Genomic DNA, 23,716 nt, shown 5'->3' with positions numbered 1-23,716 from the left:
ACTGTGGAAAATTCTGAAAGAGATGGGAATAGCAGACCACCTAACCTGCCTGCTGAGAAACCTGTATGCAGGTCAGGAAGCAACAGTTAGAACTGGACATGGAACAACAGATTGGTTCCAAATCAGGAAAGGAGTATGTCAGGGCTGTATATTGTCACCCTGCTTATTTAACTTCTATGCAGAGTACATCATGAGAAATGCTGGGCTGGATGAAGCGCAAGCTGGAATCAAGATTGCCGGGAGAAATAGCAATAACCTCAGATATGCAGATGACACCACCCTTATGGCAGAAAGTGAAGAGAAACTAAAAAGCCTCTTGATGAAAGTGAAAGAGGAGAGTGAAAAAGTTGGCTTAAAGCTCGACATTCAGAAAACGAAGATCATGGCATCTGGTCCCATTATTTCATGGCAAATAGATGGGGGAAAAGTGTCAGACTTTATTTTTGGGATTCCAAAATCACTGCAGATGGTGACTGCAGCCATGAAATTAAAAGATGCTTATTCCTTGGAAGGAAAATGATGACCAACCTAGACAGCATATTAAAAAGCAGAAACATTACTTTGTCAACAAAGATCCATCTAGTCAAGGCTATGGTTTTTCCAGTAGTCATGTATGGATGTGAAAGTTGGACTGTAAAAGCTGAGCGCCAAAGAATTCATGCTTTTGAACTGTGGTGTTGGAGAAGACTCTTGAGAGTCCCTTGGACTGCAAGGAGATCCAACCAATCCATCCTAAAGGAGATAAGTCCTGGGTGTTCATTGGAAGGACTGATGCTGAAGCTCCAATACTTTGGCCACCTGATGCGAAGAGCTGACTCATTTGAAAACACCCTGATGCTGGGAAAGATTGAAGGCAGGAAGAGAAGGGGACAACAGAGGATGAGATGGTTGGATGGCATCACCGACTCAATGGACATGAGTTTGGGTAGGCTCTGGGAGTTGATGATGGACAGGGAGGCCTGGCAGGCTGCAGTTCATGGGGTTGCAAAGAGTCAGACATGACTGAGCAACTGAACTGAACTGAACAGGTTAAAGGACTTCCCAGGTGGCATTAGTGGTAAAGAACCCACCTGCCAAATCAGGAGACCAAAGAGATGTAGTTTTGACCCCTGAGTCACAAAGACCCACTAGAGGAGGGCGTGGCAACTCACTCCAGTATTCTTGCCCGGAAAATCCCATGGACAGAGGAGCCTGGCAGGCTACAGTCCATGGGATCGCAGAGTCGATCACGACTGAAGCAAGTTAGCACACAACACCTTAAAGGGATGCTTTGGAAAAGCCTGTCAACTTCCTGATCTGTAATTAAAAAAGATTTGCTTCGTTACTGAAGATCACAGATCATGGAACCACTGCCACTCTCAACAGCACATGAAAGTGTAAAACCTCAGCTAAGAACTTGAAACCTCCAGTGTTCCTTGGGGTAGTGTCTGAGACAAAACACTCTTTCGCCCTGGTACAGTAGGTCAAGCTGACCCTGCAAAACAATGGCAATGGTCATTGAACCATACATACCATGCCTCAGTAGGGCTGTCCTAATTATTCTGTAGTCCACAGTAGCCAGTACTGTTTTCTAGGCTCCAGGTGTCCACTCCATTGTGTGCACAGTCTGATCACACAATTGCCAGCTCCCCGCTGCATATTATGGACTTCTCTGGTGACCTATAAAATCAATGCGCTTCTCCGAGTTCCTCACAAGTACCATGCCTTTTCCTATGCACAGCCTTCTGCCAGAGGCCCCTCTTTCCCTAACTATACTGCCTTCTCAACACACTCCCCCAGTCTGCCAGCCAGACAATGCTTACTTTTTCTTTAAACTCATCTAAGCTGTGATATCCTCCAGAAAATCTTCCCTGGTCTGCTCAGGCTGCACTGGGAGCCCCAGCAGCTGCTCCAGAATTTCCATACAGGAGACACTGTGAGAATGCAGACCCAGGAGAAAGCAGGAAAGGGGATGTGTGACTTCGCTTGAAATTACCTTTTATAGTGAGGTACGACTTTTGCTGAGATACCTGCAAGCAGAAGCACAAAGCTCTTCAAGATGCTCTTATTTGCATTTAAATGGGAGTAAGAAAATACCTGTGATCCATTTCAAAGAAAATATCTGTGCTCCACCCTTTTGAGGAGTAGTGACTTTAGAAGAGGGTGACTAGAGATTAAAGGAGGGTTATACCTTCCCCTAAGTGATACCTTGGTTTCTCTCTCTGCTCCAATAATATCCTAGTGTTCTTCAATCATAACAGTATCATCTTGAAACTATATGTCTGTCTTCTCTACCAGACTGGAAAGGGCCATATTCTTACTTAACATTTTATCTCTGGTACCCAGACCAGTCCTCAGAGAGGTGCTATTGGATGAATGAGTGGAGAAGTGGGTGGATGGGTTGACAAATGGATGGATGGATCGACAGAAAGGATGGAATGGGACAATTTTGCCTTCAGACTAAAGTCTCCGAAAGGGTAGCGCTCTTGAATCTCAAGCTCTGTCACTCTTTCTCCCTCATTCTATTTCCAATAACATCAAGAAAATGTTTTATATTTAACAACTGCTGAGTTCACTGATGGGAAAAAAGCTGGCATTTCCCACCCAGTGAGTGTGCTAAAGAAACACTGGAGGAAAGAAACAAAGAAATCTTTAACAATAAACATTGGATTACAGCATTAAAAACCTCCCTTACTCTAATGGAGGTACAATTTGGAGATAAACCTAAACCACCTTCCTCTCTGTCGCATATGATTAAAATCTGCTTTGTTCTTCTAATTTGCTGTTCTCAAATTACCACACTGCTGCTGGCACTGCAAACTCAGACTTCGTGGCTGCTCTTGAATTACTGTACAACTTTTCCTCCTTTTTTTCCTTTTAATCAGCACTGAACCAAGAAGGTGCCATCTACACCTGGTGAAAACCCTATGTCTCCAAACATGGAGACAAAAGGTGTCTGTCAAGGTGACCAACCCCCATCCCCTACCACCATGATCCCCTAGCAGAAATAATCTCCCTTGAGGTTTGGAAACACACGAGGTGAAGTTATCCTTGACTCAGCTCCAGGTGGTATACAGTGTTTTTTCCTCCTCTGACTCCAGAGATTTTATTACGCTTCTTCCTAAGCCCTCAAAACAAACAGAGCCTGACAAGGACATAGCTAGTACCTAAACAAACAAAAAAAACCCTTTATTTTCATATTTTTCTGTAAGTTTTCTAAATACCACGGCCTAGGATTACTAACAACTGACTTCCAGAGTCAGTCCGAAGACTACAAGGTAAATTTACTTTGGATAAATAGATAATTCTATGACATCATCCTCTTTTCTTTCCCTTTGTAATTTTTTGAAAGTTCAAAATACAAGCAATGTCTGTCCCATGCCAAACTTATAAAGGGAAAAGGAAGATCTCTTTTAATTGTGTAGGAATGTTAGATGGCAAAATATTCAAAAATACCTGAACAACTGATGGTAATTTTCATTTGGAGGTACATTGAGTTACATTGAGCCACATATTGACTACAGAAAACTAGAGAACTAAAACTGTGGTCCTTCAATGACACTTAAGAGATCAATTTACCTTCTTTACCCAGAAATGTGGTCATTGTGAGGTTTTCTCCCTGTGTTATTAACAGTTGTCAGTGGAAAAGAATTATATCCCTTAGACTACCAAAAAAGATTCAAAAACACAATAACAGTAGTAGTATTTAGTGATAATCCAAGACACCATGCTGCTGCTGCTGCTAAGTCGCTTCAGTCGTGTCCGACTCTGTGCGACCCCATAGACGGAAGCCCACCATATTCCCAAGTCCCTGGGATTCTCCAGGCAAGAACACTGGAGTGGGTTGACATTTCCTTCTCCAATGCATGAAAGTGAAAAGTGAAAGGGAAGTCGCTCAGTCGTGTCCGACTCTTTGCAACCCCATGGACTGCAGCCTTCCAGGCTCCTCCATCCATGGAATTTTCCAGGCAAGAGTACTGGAGTGGGGTGCCATTGCCTTCTCCCCAAGATACCATATCTCATCCTAATTTTGCTAAATAGGCATATTCAGGCAAATCACACCTCTGGATCTCAATTTAATCAACTAATTCACATTATGAGCATCCAACTCAAGAAAATCAAGAGGCACATGAACAGAGAGAAAGATGTTGCTAAATAAAGAACCAATAATTCCCAACATCATAACACTGTAGATGATACCTACATATGATAAAGATCACAAAGACTAGCATTATTTTCAGAACAATGGGCAGGCATACATGTAAAACCCAGCCCTCAAAAATAACATAAGTTAATAACATCAAGGAAAAATTACTAGCCAATTTATTGATTAGGCTTTTGTCCTCTCTTCTATTAAAAAAGTTAATTAGTTACTGATTTTTTTAAGATTGCTTAATTTTATTATCAATCCATTTGTAACTGATATTGTATTCAAATTTTCAGTTTGCATGTGAAAATTCTGATTCAGTCAATCCTTTTCACACTAACATTCACCATTAAGGCCTAGTGCCTCAAAGATGCAAATTACACTTCTGAAATGAGAGGTAATAGACCAAATCGTAATCTGTTAATATGTTAATTGCTTCCCCTGCAACAGAATAATCATATTTAAAACCTTAGCATAATAATAGATCTATTCAGACAAAGCTCTATCGCACATCTAATATCCAAATCATGTTACCAATATTAAATTATTTCTTTGAGGGATCTTACAGACCTTGAATTTATTTTAATCAACATTCACAATAATCTCCTGGAAACTAAACAGGAAACAAAATTTGCCATTGGATATATCTGAGACACATAAATAATAAAGAAAAGATAAATAATTGCAGCATAACCATGACATGTTTACTTCAAGTTTGTATCCTTTTGATAGGATTTTTAAATGTATTATATAATGTCCATGGCACTGTCTCAAAGGGTAACTTCCCTAGAGTGAAAGTTCTATGTTTTGTAACTCAGAGTCTTATTGCTTGGAGAGGACTTTTTGTCATTTGTTAGTCCAAGCTAGAAAATGAAAATTAAGAGAAGGAAAGTGCTTTTCCACTGAGACCTCTGAGGCAGCTGCTCTATTTCAAAATAAAATGGAGAAGCTCTCATTCAGGTGGGAACTGCCAAACAAAGGGAGTATGATCAAGCACTCTTGGAAACAATTCCAAAACTCAAACTCCATTGGTTTGATCTACAAGGATGCCCCAAACAGAAAGACAGACAAAAAAGTAAGATCCATGTAATAGTTCCTTTCATACCACATGACTTCTACAACCACTTGCGTGAATACCAAGAATTCTCTTATCTGTGTCTCCAGGTCAGACATCTCTGCTGACTTTCATTCCTTATTTCCAACTGTGTATGTGTGTTAGTTGCTCAGTCATGTCTGACTCTGCAACCCCACAGACTGGAGCTCACCAGGCTCCTCTACCCACAGGATTCTCCAGGCAAGAATACAGGAATAGGCTGCCATTCCCTTTGGGACCACAACCCACTCTGGTATTTTTGCCTGGCTACCTGAGAATTCTCTACCCAGATACCCCACAGGCACTATGAAGTCAACATGCCCAAACTCCTCCCCTAATCTGCTTCTCCTTTATTCTGTCTTCTCAGAATCAGCTTCGTGGGTGTGGGATCCATGCTAAGAAGGACCCATGCTTTGTTTAATGATCTCCTCCCTCGTGGTTCAGATGGTAAAGTGTCTGCCTGCAATGCAGGAGACCTGGGTTCGATCCCTGGGTCAGGAAGTTCCCCTGGAGAAGGAAATGGCAACCCACTCCAGTACTCTTGCCTGGAAAATCCCGTGGACAGAGAAGCCTGGGAGACTACAGTCCATGGGATCACAAAGAGTCGGACACGACTGAGCGACTTCACTTTCAGTGTGATCTTGAAATTCTTAATAAGTTTTAACAAGAGGCCTCAGATTTTTATTTTCCAGTGGATCCCCAAAACTTGTGGCCTGTGCTGTATCGGTGACACCATGACCCCTGTCCCTGAAACCAACCACCTGGGACTAATCCAAGATTCCCCCTCCCCTCATTTCTACATCCAGTCACGCTGACCATGCCCAAGGTTTTATATCAAGCACAAGCTCACCGTGTTTTGCATGCCTTTTTCCCTTCTTCAAAAAATTGATTTTCACTTGTCCTTTAATTATTAATCAAGACTCATCTATACCAGAGATACTGATTGATGCCCCAGTCTGATACAGATGCCTCCTCTTTGTCCTCCACCCATATACCTGTCCCTATGTCTGTCATGTTGTCCTTGAATCATTATCTTGTCTCTCTTCTTCCAAATGACTGTGAGCCTCTTGATGTCTGATTTTATTTTCTTTTTATCTCCAATTCCTAGCTCTGTGCTTGGCATATAGAAGATATTTTTAAATGCTTATTGACTAAGATTGAAGTTATTTCAAAAAACCTTTACTAATCCACTTTTGAAAAGCATGATGGCTTGATCTATACAAATGCTCTTTTCCTTTAGAATGAGCTTCATTTTTTTCCAGAGTGATCCTCTCACTTCCCTCCTGCACCTTCAGGCAGAGTCACCAAACAAACAGCTCGAGAGCTTGTATTACACCTCAAAGGCATTTTTTCACTGTCCCCTGGGGTCACAATCCCCTGAGGTCACTTCTGCCAGTGAGAACAGCCGGGCCTCCTATGCCTCTGGGATCTTCCAGGCATGGCTGGCTTTATACACAATGATTTGTTTGTGCCAAGGAGTTGCTAGACCTCCTCCACAATGCCACCAAGAGTCCAGGATACAGGAAGGCAAGAGTGGGAAACGTGGCCCAGAGGGACAAGAATTCTCTCATTAACTCTGAGCCCCCATAAACACTCTCACAGACATTCGACGCTTCATCAGACTGGTCATCACAGGAAATCCTGTTTGAAAAACAATCTCTTGATTTGGCAGGGGATGGGAGCCAAAAGGAGGCATTTCATCTCCAGCATCAATGTCTAATCGGTACTTCAGTTTATTGTGATAGACACACCTGGATGGATTTCTTTATTCACTCATTCATTCACTCACCTGCTCAAACATTCACTGAACCTCTACCAAGGGAAATGTGCCAGGTGAGGTATTATCCAGAGAGCTAAGGGTCAAAAAGCTCCACACTCAAGGAAGTTAATATTACTATGAAATAGATAATTTCCATTAAAGCCTTACTATTCCGAATGTGGTTCAGAGAACAAGGCATCTAGAAGCCTGCTGCTGCTGCTGCTGAGTCACTTCAGTCGTGTCCGACTCTGTGTGACCCCGTAGACGGCAGCCCACCAGGCTCCCCCGTCCCTGGGATTCTCCAGGCAAGAAAACTGGAGTGGGTTGCCATTTCCTCCTCCAATGCATCAAAGTGAAAAGTGAAAGGGAAGTCGCTCAGTCGTGTCGGACTCTTCGTGACCCCATGGACCGCAGCCTACCAGGCTCCTCTGTCCATGGGATTTTCCAGGCAAGAGTACTGGAAATGCATAATTTCAAGGCCCTCCTCAGGACCGCCTGAATCAGAAATATGCATTTTAACAATGGCACAGAAGATCCATGTGAATATCCGAAACTGCAAAGCATTTACACATCCCTCCCAGGAGCTGAACGCCAACTCCTTTTAGCCTGAATTAAATTCAGATCTCAGCTGCAAAACCTGCCCTAAGGCTCCTAATCATAATCCCATTTTCCCCCGTCTATGGACTCCACATCCGGCTCTCTGCTATTTCATAGGAGGAGCAACTTGCATCCTTTCCCACACAAAGTGGAAGCAGAGAGAGGACCATGCTAGCTATGAATGCCTGTCACTCATGCATGTGAATCTCAGATTCTCTGTGCAACAAATCCTGGTATTTCCATTCCTGCCATGTTTCCAAGACTTCCCAAAATGCCTAGTGAGTAAAAGAAGTAACAACTTAAGAATTCAGTGACTGAGGGACTTGATTCAAGCAGTTTATATGTTAAACACAATGCATTGTTGCTGTACATTTTCCATAATCAAAAGAGGGGTCTCAAAGTAAGACTTCAAATTATTAGAGTTGAAAAAAAATGAAATTCAGCTGGAGAGCAAGTGCAGTTGGGAAATGCTTATGACAGAAGAGCCTGCCCTTGATCTTCTACTCTTAACATTGCAATGTACACACACACACACATACAGGTATATGGATAATACTAAGAATTTCAAATATACATAGACACATTTTTATGCAACGCTGGGAGTTTTTACTTAACTGACATCATTTCAAGTACTTATAATTTGCAGTGCTGGAGACCCAAGATGCACAGGAGTAGTTCTTTTACTTAGGACTATTAAACTTTTTTTCAGGAAGTTCAGTAAATTGACAATCACCAAAACCAGCAATTCTTGAGCTTATTGGCTTCAAAATTCCTTTACACTATTGAGGTAAAAGGGTCTTACACAATTGAGGGTCTTACACAGTTGAGGTATTGAGGGTCTATAGAACTTTTGTTTATTTGTGTGGTATATCTCAATATTCGCTGATGATAATTTTTTAAAATAATAATTGATTCATTTAAAAAATAACAAACCCATTGCACATTAACATAAATAGCATTCTTTTATGAAAAATAACTTTGTTTTACAAAATAAAGCCAATTAATTGAGAACAGTAGCACTTTCTACATTTTTAGCATAGTGTCTGGCTCAATAGAAGACAGCTGGATTCTCCCATCTGCTTCTGTAGTTAATGTGTTGTTATGTCACATATTATCCAGCCTCTGGAAAACTCCATTGTTCACTTACAAGAGAATGAGAGTGGAAAAGGCAATCAACATCTCAATAAGAGTGACATACAGGAAAATAGTTTTTTCAACAAATGGTGCTGGGACAACTGGTTATCCACATGCACGAGAATCAAGTTGGACCTCTACCTCACTTCATACATAAAAATTAACTCAAAATGGATCAGATGGGGAGTGACTATTAACAGGAACAGTTTTATTTTGGGGGATGATGAAAATGTTCTGGAATTAGCAGTGATGGCTGTATATATAGTATATATTGTGAATATACTAAAGCTACTGAATTTTATACTTTAAAATGGTGACATTTATGATATCCAAATCATGTATCAGTAAAATAATGAATCAAAGACCCAAATATAATAGCTAAAACTATAAAACTGTTTAAAGAAGACACAGGTATAAATCCCATAACCTTAGGCAACAGTTACTTAGCTATGACACAAAAATCACAAGGAACAAAAGAAAAAAAAGAAAAAACAGATAAATTGGAATTTCATCAAAATTTTTAAAATTTTGACACCATCAGACTAAAAAAACCCACAGAATGAGAAAAATGGCTGTAACTCATTTATTAAATAAGGAGTCTGTATCCAGAATATGTAAAGAATTATTAGAACTCAATAATAAAACAACAATCCAATTTTAAAATAGCCAAAGGATCCAAATAGACAGTTCTCCAGAGAAGATAGACAAACAGCCAATAAGCACATGAAATGATGGTCAACATCATTAGCATCAAGGAAATGCAAATCAAAACCACAATAAGGTATCACTGCACACCCACTACGACAGTTTACAATCAAATAGATAATAACAAGTGTTTACAAGAATGTGGAGAAACTGAAACCCTTATACATTGCTGGAGGAAATGTAAAATGTTGCAGCTGCTTGGGAGAATAGTCTGGCAAACTATTCAATTCAAAAGATTAAACAGAGTTACTATATGGCCCAGTAATTTCACTCCCAGGTATATACCCAAGGGAAATGGCAAATTACTGGAATATTCACTGCAACATTCTTCAAAATAGTCCAAAAGTGGAAACAACCCAAATTTTCATCAACTGATGGTAAACTGTGATCTATCCATACAATAGAATATTATTCACCAATTAAAGGGAAAGAAATACTGATACATGCTATAACGTGGATGAGCCTAGCAATTATGCAAGTGAAAGAAGTCAGACACAAAAGATCATTATGTGACTTCATTTTCATCAAATGGCCACAACAGACAAATCTATAGAGACAAAAAGTAGATCACCAGTTACCTAGGGCTGGGAAGTTTAGGTGGAAAAGAAAGTATGACTATTAAAGGGCATAGAGTTTCTTTGGGGGATTGTCTGATTGTGGTGATGGTTGCACAGTTCTGTGACTATCTTAAAGTTATACACTTGAAATGGATGAATTTTATAGTATGTAAACTATATCTCAGTAAAACTCCTAACCTGAATGAGGCAAACAACATCTTAGTATTATTTTGAAAATAGTTTGAACCTCAGGGACCCCCTGAAAGGATCTCAGGGATTCCTGGGGGTCCCCAGAATACACTTTGAGAATCACTGACCCAGACAAAACATCTAGTATGGTAAACTTCCTAGCAGCCATCTTCCTCTCCCCCTCTTTCTCCTTTGGAAGAGAACCCTGATTTCTAGGCATTGACCGCTCTCCTCCATGAAGACCACCACCAGGAAGGAAGCTGATTCCACCGAGTCTGAAGGCACCTTAAGCTAATCAGCACACTCATTTCGATTGATTTCACTGACTGTTCAGGGTGGCAGGTGACCCAGGAGGTCTGATTGAAATGACTGCAGGACTTTTGCTTAGACTGCTGAGTTTGAAGTGGTTTTTCAATTCCTCTGGAGGGTGTCCCATGAAAATGTGAGAACTGGAACTACTATAACCATTTCACTATAGTCTGAGGATAAAGCCTCACAAAAAGGCAGGATAGTTCTTGAATTAGGTCCCTCAGTTCAGTTCAGTCGCTTAGTCATGTCCAACTCTTTGCAACCCCATGAATCACAGCACGCCAGGCCTCCCTGTCCATCACCAACTCCCGGAATTCACTCAAACTCACATCCATCGAGTCAGTAATGTCATCCAGCCATCTCATCCTCTGTCGTCCCCTTCTCCTCCTGCCCTCAATCCCTCCCAGCATCAGTCTTTTCCAATGAGTCAACTCTTCACATCAGGTGGCCAAAGTACTGGAGTTTCAGCTTTAGCATCATTCCTTCCAAAGAACACCCAGGACTGATCTCCTTTAGAATGGACTGGTTGGATCTCCTTGCAGTCCAAGGGACTCTCAAGAGTCTTCTCCAACACCACAGTTCAAAAGCATCAATTCTTTGGCACTCAGCTTTCTTCACAGTCCAACTCTCACATCCATACATGACCACTGGAAAAACCATAGCCTTGACTAGATGGACCTTTGTTGGCACAGTAATGTTTCTGCTCCTGAATATGTTATCTAGGTTGGTCATCACTTTCCTTCCAAGGAGTAAGTGTCTTTTAATTTCACGGCTGCAATCACCATCTGCCGAGATGTTGGAGCCCCCCAAAATAAAGTCTGACACTGTTTCCACTGTTTCCCCATCTATTTGCCATGAAGTGATGGGACCAGATGCCATGATCTTCGTTTTCTGAATGTTGAGCTTTAAGCCAACTTTTTCAGTCTCCTCTTTCAGTTTCATCAAGAGGCTTTTTAGTTCCTCTTCACTTTCTGCCGTAAGGGTTATGGATATTTCTCCCGGCAATCTTGATTCCAGCTTGTGCTTCTTCCAGCCCAGCATTTCTCAATTAGGTCCCTACTTAACTCTCCTGTGTGTGTTTGTATGTGTTTGTGTATGTTAGTCATTCAGTTGTGTCTGACTCCTTGCCACCCTATGAACTGCAGCCTGCCAAGCTCCTCTGTTCATGGGATTCTCCAGGCAAGAATACTGGAGTGGGTTGCCATTCCTTTATCCAGAGGATGTTCCCAATCCAGAGATCGAACCCAGGTCTGCACTGAAGGCAGTTTCTTTACCATCTGAGCCAACAGGGAAGTGCTGATCCAGTAAATATCTTTAATGTTAAAGCCAGTTTGAATTGGAATTTGTCAGTTAAAAGCACCCAGCTGATATATTGTCCAGTGATGTGGAGCTAACAGTATTGCATCCTCCCCATGGTCAATACACTTTGCCTTTGCTGTGAGGACATCAAGGGATAAGATCTTAGGAGAGTATTGAAAAAACATTACTTTTCTGTCGGAATATACTTAACACAAAGAGCTGGCCCATGTAATCTAGGCCTAAATACATCAGAGATAGACCACGGTATTTAACAAATTGCCTCTCTCTTCTATTCCTTTAGTGTCTGATATTCACTGTACCCTGAATGGCACTCCAGATGAGTCTGATAGAGAAAAGAGTTGAGTCGTCCTTATTAGCAGAACATGTGTGGCTGTTATCCGAACCTAGTGTGGATTTCACCTGCGGGCTCATCATGGGGCCCGATATTGAGCACATATGGATGTTTGCATGTGACCACCAATTCCTGTTAAAACAGATAAGAAACTTAGGGTGCAGTAAAGAACTTTTTCTTTTTTAACTAAATTAATTAGAATAGTATTTGGGTGATTTTTTAGCATTTACAACACGCTTTTATAGATTTCATCTCAACAACCCAATGGAGATTGGCAATTGAGGAATTATTATGCCCATTTCACAGATTAAAAACAGGAGGCCCAGTGATTCACTTGAGGTCTTACACAGTCAGAAAGTGATGGAGTTTGGGCTTAAAGACTTTAGATTCCAATCCAGAGCCTTCACACTATTTAGGATTAAATCCAATATACCTTCACATAATAGTAAGACAACAGTCAGTATATTTTCATTTCTTACTATGGACCAGGTATTAAGTACTTGGTATATATTGCATGGGCTTCTCAGGTGTCACTAGCGGTAAAGAATCTGCCTGCCAATGCAGGAGACATAAGAGACGCAGGTTCGATCCCTGGTTGGGAAGATCCCCTAGAGACAGAAATAACAACCCACTCCAGTATTCTTGCCTGGAGTATCCCATGGACAGAGGAGCCTGGTGGGCTTCAGTCCCTGGGGTCACAAACAGTCGGACGCAACTGAAAGCAACTTAGCATGAGCACTATATATTGCATATTTGATTGTTACAACAAGACCATGACGTTGTACCATTATTACCCCCACTTTACAGATGAGGAAACTGAAACCAAACTGGTAAAGTGACTTGTCCAAAGTCACCTGACTAGTCAATGCTTAGAGCCAGGGTTCAAACCCAGGCAAGTAGTACTCTGGACCACAAGCTCTCAACCACTTGGCCATACTGCCACTTCAGCAAGAGCAGAGATGCTTGCTCTACACAAGACAGTGTGTAGCTGCACAGAACCCATGGGCTCAGTAAGGGCTGAACTGATATTTAACAATACAAGCTACAAAGGATTATCCAATAATTGTTCTTGTTGCAGAATTTGATCATACAAAGATTGCCTAAAATAAGCCAGGGCTCAGCTAATGTCTCATTAAACGTACTGACAGTTTTGTTGTAACAATAATTATTACTCAATTTGACCTATTCTGAAAGACACTATTGCTTGCTTAGCCACCAGCAGTTCCCCGCCCCTTAACACACACACACACACACACACACACCCCTCCATTGCTTCCATGCAGTCAAAGCCCACCTCTCATTATAGAGAGTGAGGAGTACAGATACCAAATATTCACATTTCTAGACTCTTTTACAACTAAGTCATGGGTATAGGATTCAATCCTGGGCAATGGGATCTAATGGGAGGACTGATGGGAGCCTCCAGGAATGGTGTTCCTCTATGATAAAAAGAAATGCAAGAGGAAATCCCACCTCTTATATGGTGGATGTGTTAGTACCTGAAGGATATTCACAACCACCTTATAATGAGAACTCTAAGTGACAAAGATGTGCTGAGGAGGCAGAGTAGAAAGATGGAAAGCACCTGGTCCATGCAGAGCTGCTGAACAACTCTGAAGCTACCCTACCTCTGGACTTCTCATTAGGTGAGATAATAAGTGTCCTTATTACTCAAACCACTTTAACTCAGCTGCTCTTTTACTTGCAGCCTAACTCTCAAGTTGGAGGCAGCTGAAGATAAGACAGGGCTCTGGATTCTAAGTAAAATGACATAGCTTCAATCTACTTACTTGCCAGGTGACTTAAGTTGCCTAATCTCTTGGCACCTTGTTTTCTATACCCATAAAATTGAGAAAATATTCAATAACACAATAAAATGGAGATAACCCAGGACAGGAATGAAAATCACATGAGATAATATGTATATAATCTATCTGCCAATAGCAATGTTTTAGTCAAAGGTAATTGGTCTAGGTAACAGATAAACTATAGACTTTATAAACTGGAGACATCCATTCTAACCCAAATCCCTTATTTTACAAAAGAAGAAACACTGATTCCAAATGTCAAATGACTCACTACATGTCACACTGGTTGGTAACATAACTATGTATCTCCCTATTCTCAACCCAATGCTGTCATGCTGTCCTCATGATGACAGGTAATGAGCTACATTAAATACTGGGTCAGTAGCATTCATTCATTCATTCAGCAAGTGTTTATTGACCACAACTATATATCAGGTTCAGCTCTAGGTCCTGAGGACTCCTTGAAGAACAACAACCATAACAAGAGTTCCTACCCTCATGAATTTAATAGCCCAGACACAAACTATGCAATCTACATCTACAAATAATTATTAAGCACGTACTAGGTGCTACACACAGTGCCAGAGTTTCTATTCAAATACAAATTTTTATAATTTTCCAGCCAATTCAAATAATAACAATCATGTTCACCAGGACTTGATAAAGAAGAAATAATATGAAAAGTCTACAACTTACACAATAAAAATCAGTATTAAAAACAGCAAGCTCATTAGAAGGAGTGGTGAACGCCCTGCCAGCACCTGAAAACGTGGATGGAACGGGGAAGACGACTAGAGCTCTACTCTACTGGAAACAGCACGACTGAACCAAAGGAGTGAGAACTAAGCCATGTCCTTCCACAGTCTCCAGACTTGCAGGGTCGGCTCCGTTGGAAGAGACCAGTGGAACCAACTCAGTGGAAAAGACTGATGATGGGAAAGATTGAGGGCAGGAGGAGAAGGGGCTGACAGGGGATGAGATGGTTGGATGGCGTCACCGAGTCTACGGACATGAGTTTGAGCAAACTCCCGGAGACAGCAAAGGACAGGGAAGCCTGGCGTGGCGTGCTGCAGTCCATGGGGTTGCAAAGGGTTGGACATGACTTTGCGACTGAACAAGAACAATAGGGAACATTCAGCAACTCCTTTCCTTCCCCAGGCCCCTGTCTAGTGCCCTAGACTCTCCTTTTGCTCCCTATCCAGTGGGAATTCCTCTTTCACTCCACCGAAACAGTCACATGCAAATGACACATTAAATAAACACATTTATTGTTTGTACAGCACCCTAGATCCTATGAAGAGACAGAGCAAGTGGCTATCAGGCTGCTGACCCTGAGCCATTACCCTGAAAGTTTTCTTTGTCAGTAACCACACAAATCATATACTTTGGAAAAGAATATTTAAAAGCTATTGTTTTGAAAAAAAAGAAAAAACATAACTCACACCTTGCATGAGTTATAGAGGGAAAATTTGTGTAACACTCTATACACTCTCTTAACTTTGTGATTCTCTAGACTGGAGGAAAAAGGCAAGCAAGAAACGAAACACAGATGAATTCCCCAGGGCATATACTAGTGACTTCAAAGGTTCTTTAAAAAAAAAAATCATTTTGTCTTTGTCCTAAACAAATAGAAAGCTTTTTGTGACCTTATGTTCAGAAGTATAATATCAATTCCCAGGTTTGAAATACTCTAGGCAGGTATAATGTCCAAAATCACCAAAATCATCTTTTGATTCATTTTAATTGATTAAATGATAATCACCATTTGGGGGCAGATGTGCTTCCAAATAAAACATTTGATTTTCCAAGCAATGCCAAATCAACACTTTGGAACATAGCATTTTAACCTCTTTGGCATCAACTGGGCCTTACAAACTCTAATGTTCCAAACTGTTATTAGATTGGCTACAATCTACTGTTTGCCAGATCATGAGACAGCACATACATGTCATCTGGGGACTATTTATCCATTCTAAGGAAGATTCCCTCCCACAAACAGAAAAACAAAACAAAACAAAACAGTAGTGTCAACTCCAAGTGGGACAGGAAAGGGCAGATAGAAGGTGGAGACAGCTCTGGAAAAGTCAACAGCCCCACTCTCTGTGGCTGACCCCTTTATTACCTACATATTCAATACGGGTTAAAGTTCCTATACACCCACTTTAGGACTTAAGGTAAAATGTGCAAACTCCTTTCTCTGAAATACAAGACAGTACATGCCAAATGTTTCCATGCAACCCTGTGGCAGCAGAAAAACTGCCTATCCCATTAATCCTTTTATTATTAAGTTTAATAGCAGTCCTTTGTTCAAAATGAAATCCAAGATTCTCCAGAAAAGTCAGTGGGAGCCCATTTTAATGGGAGGTCATGGGGCACTACATTCCTGCAGTGAAACTTACCCCGTTGTCATCTTACAAGTTAGGAGTCACTGTCCCCGTGTCACAAGCTCCCACAAAAAGAAAAAAAAAGGCGGGGTGGGGGGGGAAGGGGAGACCAATCATTCATTCATTCTTAGTTAACACAGCCCAGAGGCAGATTCTTGCCACTGGGAGACGCTGCTCCCATTCATCTCTCAACAGAATGGGTGCCCAGTGTTTTAAACACAGCTCACTCAGTCTCAGACCTTCAAGACTTGAGTAGGTGAGAAGAGGAAATTCCAGAGATAAATAAGTAAAGATACTTAAAATTCAAAAGCTAATAGTGCTTAACCCTAACATGACCTTTCCAGGTTGTGTGTCCTGAATCTTGGGAGAGGGCACACACCTGCCTACATACACAAACACTGAGAGTGCGCTCACAGACACACACACACCATTGCATCTCACAGATCTCCTGCAAGCCCAGAGGCACTTAAGTACTGGAGGATGGAGTTGCCATCAAAGCTGCCTTTGCCTACACAACTCTGGCCTTCTCCAACTTGGTTGCCAGCACATGTCACCAATATCCCAAAGGGCGATTTCTCCCGGTACCCAGGTCCTGCAGCATTCCTTCCCTGCTGGCCTCACAGCCCTTTTCCTTTCCCTGAAACACTCAAGATTTCAAAGGATTCCTTTCGAGGTAGCTCCAGTCCGAGCAGCGTGCCCCATCCCTTAAGGCTTGGAGCACGGGGCTGCCTGGCCTTTCTCACTCCCAGGAAACTTCGCCGCTGCCCCACGCTAAGAAGTAAAGGCCACCGGTAAAGGGGAGGCAGGGAGCTGGAGCAGGTCCCTGGGACTGAAGGCACCTTCGGAGTCCAGGCACCAGAGAAAGAATGAGTGGATCCATGCTGATGCATGCCTTCTCCACGTGGAAGAAGGAAGACTGGGCGACATGCAGGTACCCCTCTGGGTTCTCAGAACTCATTATTTCCCGACAGGTTAGGAAACAGAGGGGTTAGAGTCCCCCCAGGAGGCAGCTGCCCTGTGTCCACTATCCTAGGTGCAGCGAGACGTGAGCGCAGTGTCTAAGCCAGAGGAAGGGGCCCCGGGAATCGATAACGCACGCCCGGTGCCTGCGGGGGACAGTCCTCCCCACCCCATCCCTTACTAGGGCTCCTAGACTCAGAGCGGAGGAAGAGAAATCTGGCTTTCTAGTAGGCCCCCGGGTGGGTTCCTTGCCTCCACGCGCACGCCCACCCGTAGAGGGCCCCCAGTCCCATGCCCAGCGCGTAGTCCACTCCCTCGCCCCGGCACCTGGATGTGGCAGGAGATCTCCGAGTCGTCCAGCAGCCGGATGGTGCATTTCATCTCCTGGCTGAGCGATTTGATGCTGGAGCTCCGAAAGTGGATCATTTTCATGGTCCTCCTGCCTCTCGGCACACAGTAGCAGGAGGCGAACATGCACCGCGGCCCGGGGAAGCGAGCGGGAGGCTCGGGGCCGGCGCGGCTCTCGCCCGCGCGGACACACACACACTGCCCTGGACACCCGGGCGCGGCTCAGCCCCCGGACAGCAGCGACAACCGGCGCCTGCAGCCACACATGCCGAGCGGCCAGGGCGCGGCAGGCGGGTCCCTCCCTCTCCACGGTCCCCTCCCTCCGCTCCCTCGCCTCCGCCTCGCCCGCTCCTTTCCCCGCCTCCGCCCCTTGCGAGTGCTCCTGCACCTCCCTGCGCTCGGGCTCGCTGGCCGAAGATGCCCAGAGCCAGTGACCCCAGGCGGGCGCGCGAAGCACTCCCTCCCACGCGTGAGGACCCGCGGCAGGAGAAGGCGGAAAGCGGGCTGGCGCTGGTGGCCGGGACGCCCCGGCAGTGGCCTGCTGCGCTGCCGCCGCCGCCTCTGCGTCAGGCTGGGCCCGGCAGCCTCCTCCCTCTCCGGCCGCGATCGCTCTGGCTCCTGAGAGAGCTCGTCCCTGCCCCGGCTCCCCCACGCGCCCGACAGCGCCCTGCTCTGCTTGGCCCCAGCGACTTGGCGGCGGGCAAGGGGGCGTGGAGGGCGATCCCGACCTACACCCGCAGGGAGGATTCCACCGTGGGAGAGGATTATTGGACCTCAGGAACCCCGAGAGTAGCATGAGGCCCTTGCCTGGCTACAACAGCAATAAGGCTAGTAGACACGGTCGCTGGTACTCTCGAGGATTTTTGTAAGCCTTTGTTTAATATTAACTGAGAGTCCGTCTCCTCTAAGAAACTCAGAACCTTCCTTAATCAGTTTCTCGTTTATGTCTCCCAACACCTCGCTAAGATCTTTCGTAGCAGCACTTTGGGCTTCCCTGGTGGCACAGCTGATAAAGAAATCCGCCTGCAATGCAGGAGACCCTGGTTCGATTCGTGGGTTGAGAAGATCCCCTGGAGAAGGGATAGGCTACCCGCTCCAGTATTCTCGGACTTCCCTGGTGGCTCAGATGGTAATCCACCTGCAGTGTGGAGACCTGGGTTCGATCCCTGGGTTGGGAAGATCCCCTAGAGATGGGCATAGTAACCCACTCCAGTATTCCTGCCTGGAGAATTCCACGATCAGAGGCTCCTGGCAGCTACAGTCCATGGGGTGGCAAGGAGTTGGATACCACTAAGCACAGCATAGCACACAGCAGTACTTTAGACCTCAAGGAGAAGGTCTTTATCCTGGCCCTTCCCCCTTAGAGATTTCCTTCTGCTCCCCAGGAATGGAGTCTATTGCCTAAGGATGGAGGTGTGACCCATCCAGTTTTAGGCCAGTCTCTGCACTTGGGACCCTGAGATTCCACCTCCAGGGTGCTGGGGATGAGAGTCTCCTGCCCCTCTGTCTTTCCTAGGGTGGCTCAGGCCCGTGTGTGATATGCCCATAGATCCAAGGGGCAGCTGTGGAGGCAGGTGGACTGAGACTGGATGTGGAGACCAAGCCATCCGGCAGTGGGAAAAGAGGGAGATTCTCTCCCTGCTGCCCTTTTCTGAGCTCAATAGGTATTATTAAGGGGTATTTGTTACAGGAATGGCTCATTGCCCAACTGTCAGCTCTTGCTTCAGGGGCCCCCATCCAAAGATATGCCCTGTCTTTGGGTGGGGAGGGATGGTCTAGTCATTTCACCTAAACTTGATACACTCTGATGGATCATATATACTCTCAGACACCCGCTTGCGGTTGGCTGAGGCTTGCCTGAGGTCTGCACTGCAGTCGGATTCCTCTTTCTACCCTCTCCTGCTTCCTCCCTGTGTTGATAGCTAGTATAAATACCCTGATGTGAAGAGCTGACTCATTGGAAAAGACCCTGATGCTGGGAAAGACTGAGGGCAGAAGGAGAAGGGGACGGCAGAGGATGAGATGGTTGGATGGCGTCATCGAATCAATGGACATAAGTCTGGGTAAACTCTGGGAGATAGTTAATAAGTCTGGCATGCTGCTGTCCATGGGGTCACAAAAAGTCAGACACTACTGAACAACAAATAAATACCCAACAGGCCAAATTCAGTCTCAGCCTTTGCTTCTGGAAACTCCAAACTTAAGATAAGAGACAATTGCTTGTTACCATTTACATAGTAGTATGTGGACCTCCATGTGTAGTCTTTCCTGGGCTGAGGAATGTTAGGGCAGGACCTGAAGGGAAGATCAGTGTGGAGAGTCTGGGATTGCAGTCTTGGCCCAGCTGGGAATTCAACTGGCCAACCCTAGGGATCCTGGGAAAGTCTCTGTATTTCTTTTCTCAACTTCAAAGGTGAGCACATCTCACAGGTGGCTGAGAAACTGGGATGAAGCAAGGCAAGACAAGTCTGTACTCTGTAAAGCTCCACGTGCATATGAGATGGAAGTGTTGAGAGTGTTCCAATCCCATATGAAAAGTACACTTGGGGTTGAATTGTCTCTCCCAACCCAAAGAGCAGTTCTAAGATAGCCTAGAGATCAAGGAAAAGTCAGCATGACAGAGAACCAAACTTTTCTTTTAAAGCTATATCCTTGTCCCTCATTATTGTAGCAACCTTTTATCTCTGAAAGAGTCATACTCAATACCCTAAAACGCAATACCCCCAAAACTGAAATTCCTCAAATTTAAAGGAAGCAGAAGAAGGACAGGAGGAAAAAGGACAGAACCAAGGTCACCCAAAGCAGAAATGCAAACAACAGTCTTTGAAGAAATGAGGAGAATCTGAGATTGGCTATCTGGCCTGGTTTGGAAGGCTGAGATTCAACAACTTTAATGTACAGTTTGGAAGCCCTTGGAATACATGGAAAACAGCTGGGGAAATTACCGTATATGGTCACCTGGAGTGAAATATCACTGAAGAGAAGGCTTTTAGAAACTGAGTGGCCATGGTCAAAAAATAACATGAAGAACAAGATGTATTCAAAGAATGAACTCAAGGATAAGCTTAATACTGGACCACTTAAAGAAAAACAATGACACACTCAGAGTCCTAAATTCTCAGTTCACAACCTTTTCACAACCTGTATTCTTTCAATGACAGAGCTAAAAGTATTCTTTATCAGTTGAATCACTAAAAAGCAGACTCAAAATCTTTTCTACAAGTTGCCAAATGATAAAGTCAATTGAGTTACCAGCCTCACCAGATTTCATGTGGGAGAGATAGTTACCATCAGGAAAGAGTGGGAATCTGGGTGTAGAAATAAATACATAAAGGAGCATTTGGATAATTCCTAGGAAATCAAGTCCCCAAGCCCCTCTTGATAGCAGAACCAAAGCCTCTTCCCTTATATTAATTAGGCTGTTCCTGCCTTGGTTGAAGACCCTATTCTGATCTCACCTGAGGCAGTTACCTTGAAAAGGGCAGTCAATCTCCTTGCCACACTTCATCCACCAACTCTGACTACTCTCACTCTTTATACTGGAGTCAGATCCAGACACCTACAGAAAGCCAATTACAAAGTCAACCCCAAGGAGAGAAAGAATTGCAAGGTCTTGCTAATTTAAACTGAAAAGTATGTATATAAATAACCTAAATCTGTTGATTTGAGTGCAGGTCCCAGTGACTCTGGTTTCAGTGTACCTTCTATATAAATTGATTCACTTCTGGTCTCAGCTAAATAAAAATGAGAAGGAAATTCCCTGATATTTGTAAAGGAAAAAGTCCAAAGAATCTAGGAGAAGGAAATACTGAAGTAAGTGTTCATATACAGACAGCTCATCTCTCATAATGATGAACCTGAGGGGGGCCTCCACCACGGCTTCTGGAGAATTGTTGGTGAAGGAAGCAACACCATCTTTGAAAAGTACCACAGTGGCTCTTCTCTGTGACCAGAGGTGCTGTGAAAGACCCTGCAGTTGAAAGGAGCTCCCTGATTTAAATGGAGATAATGGGAACCTGGATTAGCAGAGGACAAATAGTGATACTTAACTTTCAGTGCCTGGAAGGGCATGGGGACACTCATGAGTAGGGGGACCCAAATCGCTTCAGAGTAATATGACCTGCAGGAATTTGCTGATCGCTAGACATCCGACTAAAGTCCTTGATCTGTAAAACAGACAAATTTCTAGGTCTAACCAATAAAAAACACACTAAACGCTCCTACAAAAGTTTCCAAGTCTGCACGCATCCCTACAGACAAGCAGAGAAATTTGAGTGAAGGAAAGATGAGTCAGCCTGAGGAGTAAGAAATTGGACGCAGCTTAGAAGAAGTGCCAAGGTCCAATTCTTAATATAAAACCTCATGCTCAGTGGTAGTAGCTGCATTTCCTTATCAAAAACTTCCCAGGATTTCCTCACAGCTCAGTGGTTAAGAATTTGCCTGCCAATGCAGGAGGGACATAGGTTTGATCCCTGATCTGAGGAGATCCCACATGCTGCAACTAAGACCCATGTGCCACAACTACTGAGCCTGTACTCTAGAGCCCACAAGCCAAAACTGCTGAGCCCACGTGCTGCAACTACTGAAACCTGCATGCCCTAGAACCCATGCTCAGCAACAAGAGAAGCCACCGCAATGGGAAGTGCATGCACCATAACGAAGAGTAGCCCCCGCTGGCCACAACTAGAGAAAGCCCTCAGGCAGCAGTGAAGACCCATCACAGCCCATAATAAATAGATTTAAAGATTTTAATGCAAACCTTAAACTCTTAAGGGACTTCCAAACATTAAAAAAAAAAAAAAAAGTCCCAGCCCATGCATCGTAGCCCTTTGATGAGCCACTGGAAAACAGGTGGCCGAGCCACAAAAGGGTGATTGATAGTTGTGGAGAAAAGAGAATCCTCTCACACTATTGGTGGGAATGTAAATGGATACAGCCACTCCAGAGAATATGGAGATTCCTTTAGAAACTAGGAATAAAACTATTATATGAGCCAATAGTCCCACTACTAGCCATATACCCTGAGGAAACCATAATTGAAAAAGACACATGTACCCCAATGTTCATCGCAGCACTATTTACAATAGCTAGGACATGGATGCAACCTACAGGTCCATCAACAGATGAATAGATAAGGAAGTTGTAGTATATATATACATATATATAATGGAATATTACTCAGCTATAAAAAGTAATGCATTTGAGTCAGTCCTAATGAGGTAGATGAACCTAGAGCCTATTATACAAAGTGATGTAAGTCAGAAACAGAAAAACAAATATTGTATATTAACACACACATATATATATGGAATCTAGAAGGATGGTACTGAAGAACCTATTTGCAGAGCAGCAATAGAGACACAGACATAGAGAACAGACTTGTGGACACAGTAGGGGAAGGAGTGGGTAGGACAAATTGAGAGGCCATACATAAAAGAGATAGCCAGTGGGAATCTTCTATATGCCTCAGGGAGCTCAAACCGGTGCTGTGTGACAACCTAAAGGGGTAGGATGGGGTGGGAGGTGGGAGGGAGGTTTAAGAGAGAGGGGACATATGTATACCTATGGCTGATCCATGTTGATGTACGGCAGAAACCACCACAATATTGTAAAGCAATTGTCCCCTAATTTCATGTCAATGTATGGCAAAACCAATACAATATTGTAAAGTTAAAAAATAAATAAATCTGAGAATTAAAAAATATTTAAAAACTGATGGTTGTAAATATTGTGCATTGAGTTTTAAAAATTATTTTAAAGTATTTTCATGACCATTAAAATTGATGATTGAAAAATAAAGGTTTAGGTATAAGTCTAACAAAATATATACACATTCTATATAAAAACACTAATGAAAAATCAAAGAACTAAATAATTGGAGAGATACTCCATGTCTGTGAGTAGGAAGACTCAACACTGTTAAGCTGTTAAGTCTTCTCATCCTCGTCGATAGATTCAATGCAATTCAAATCAAATTCCAGCAGTTATTTTGTAGATATTGACAAACTTTTGCTAAATTTTATATGGCAAAGCAAAAGACCCAAAATAGCCAACACAATACTGAAGAAAAACAAAGTTGGAAGGCTAATACTACCT

General features: G+C 43.3%; 1 protein-coding gene across 2 annotated transcripts in view; it reads right to left on the bottom strand.

Moving 5' to 3' along the window:
- Nucleotides 1-17,816, bottom strand: part of LOC120860300 (FERM domain-containing protein 3) — a 345,585-nt gene extending 327,769 nt beyond the window's left edge. The window contains exon 1 of one of the 2 annotated variants that reach the window (XM_040236079.1): nucleotides 17,600-17,816. In XM_040236079.1, coding sequence (XP_040092013.1) covers nucleotides 17,600-17,746 — 147 coding nt within the window. In that variant the 5' untranslated portion in view covers nucleotides 17,747-17,816. The remainder of the gene's footprint in view (nucleotides 1-17,599) is intronic. The other variant, XM_040236080.1, reaches the window with a different exon arrangement.
- Between the last annotated feature and the right edge of the window lie 5,900 nt (nucleotides 17,817-23,716).

The sequence above is a fragment of the Oryx dammah genome, unplaced genomic scaffold (genome assembly GCF_014754425.2).
Source record: "Oryx dammah isolate SB20612 unplaced genomic scaffold, SCBI_Odam_1.1 HiC_scaffold_11056, whole genome shotgun sequence".
NCBI classification, from domain to species: Eukaryota; Metazoa; Chordata; class Mammalia; order Artiodactyla; family Bovidae; genus Oryx; species Oryx dammah.
Note: the sequence above shows the minus strand (reverse complement) of the source record. Positions and strands in the feature narration are given on the sequence as shown.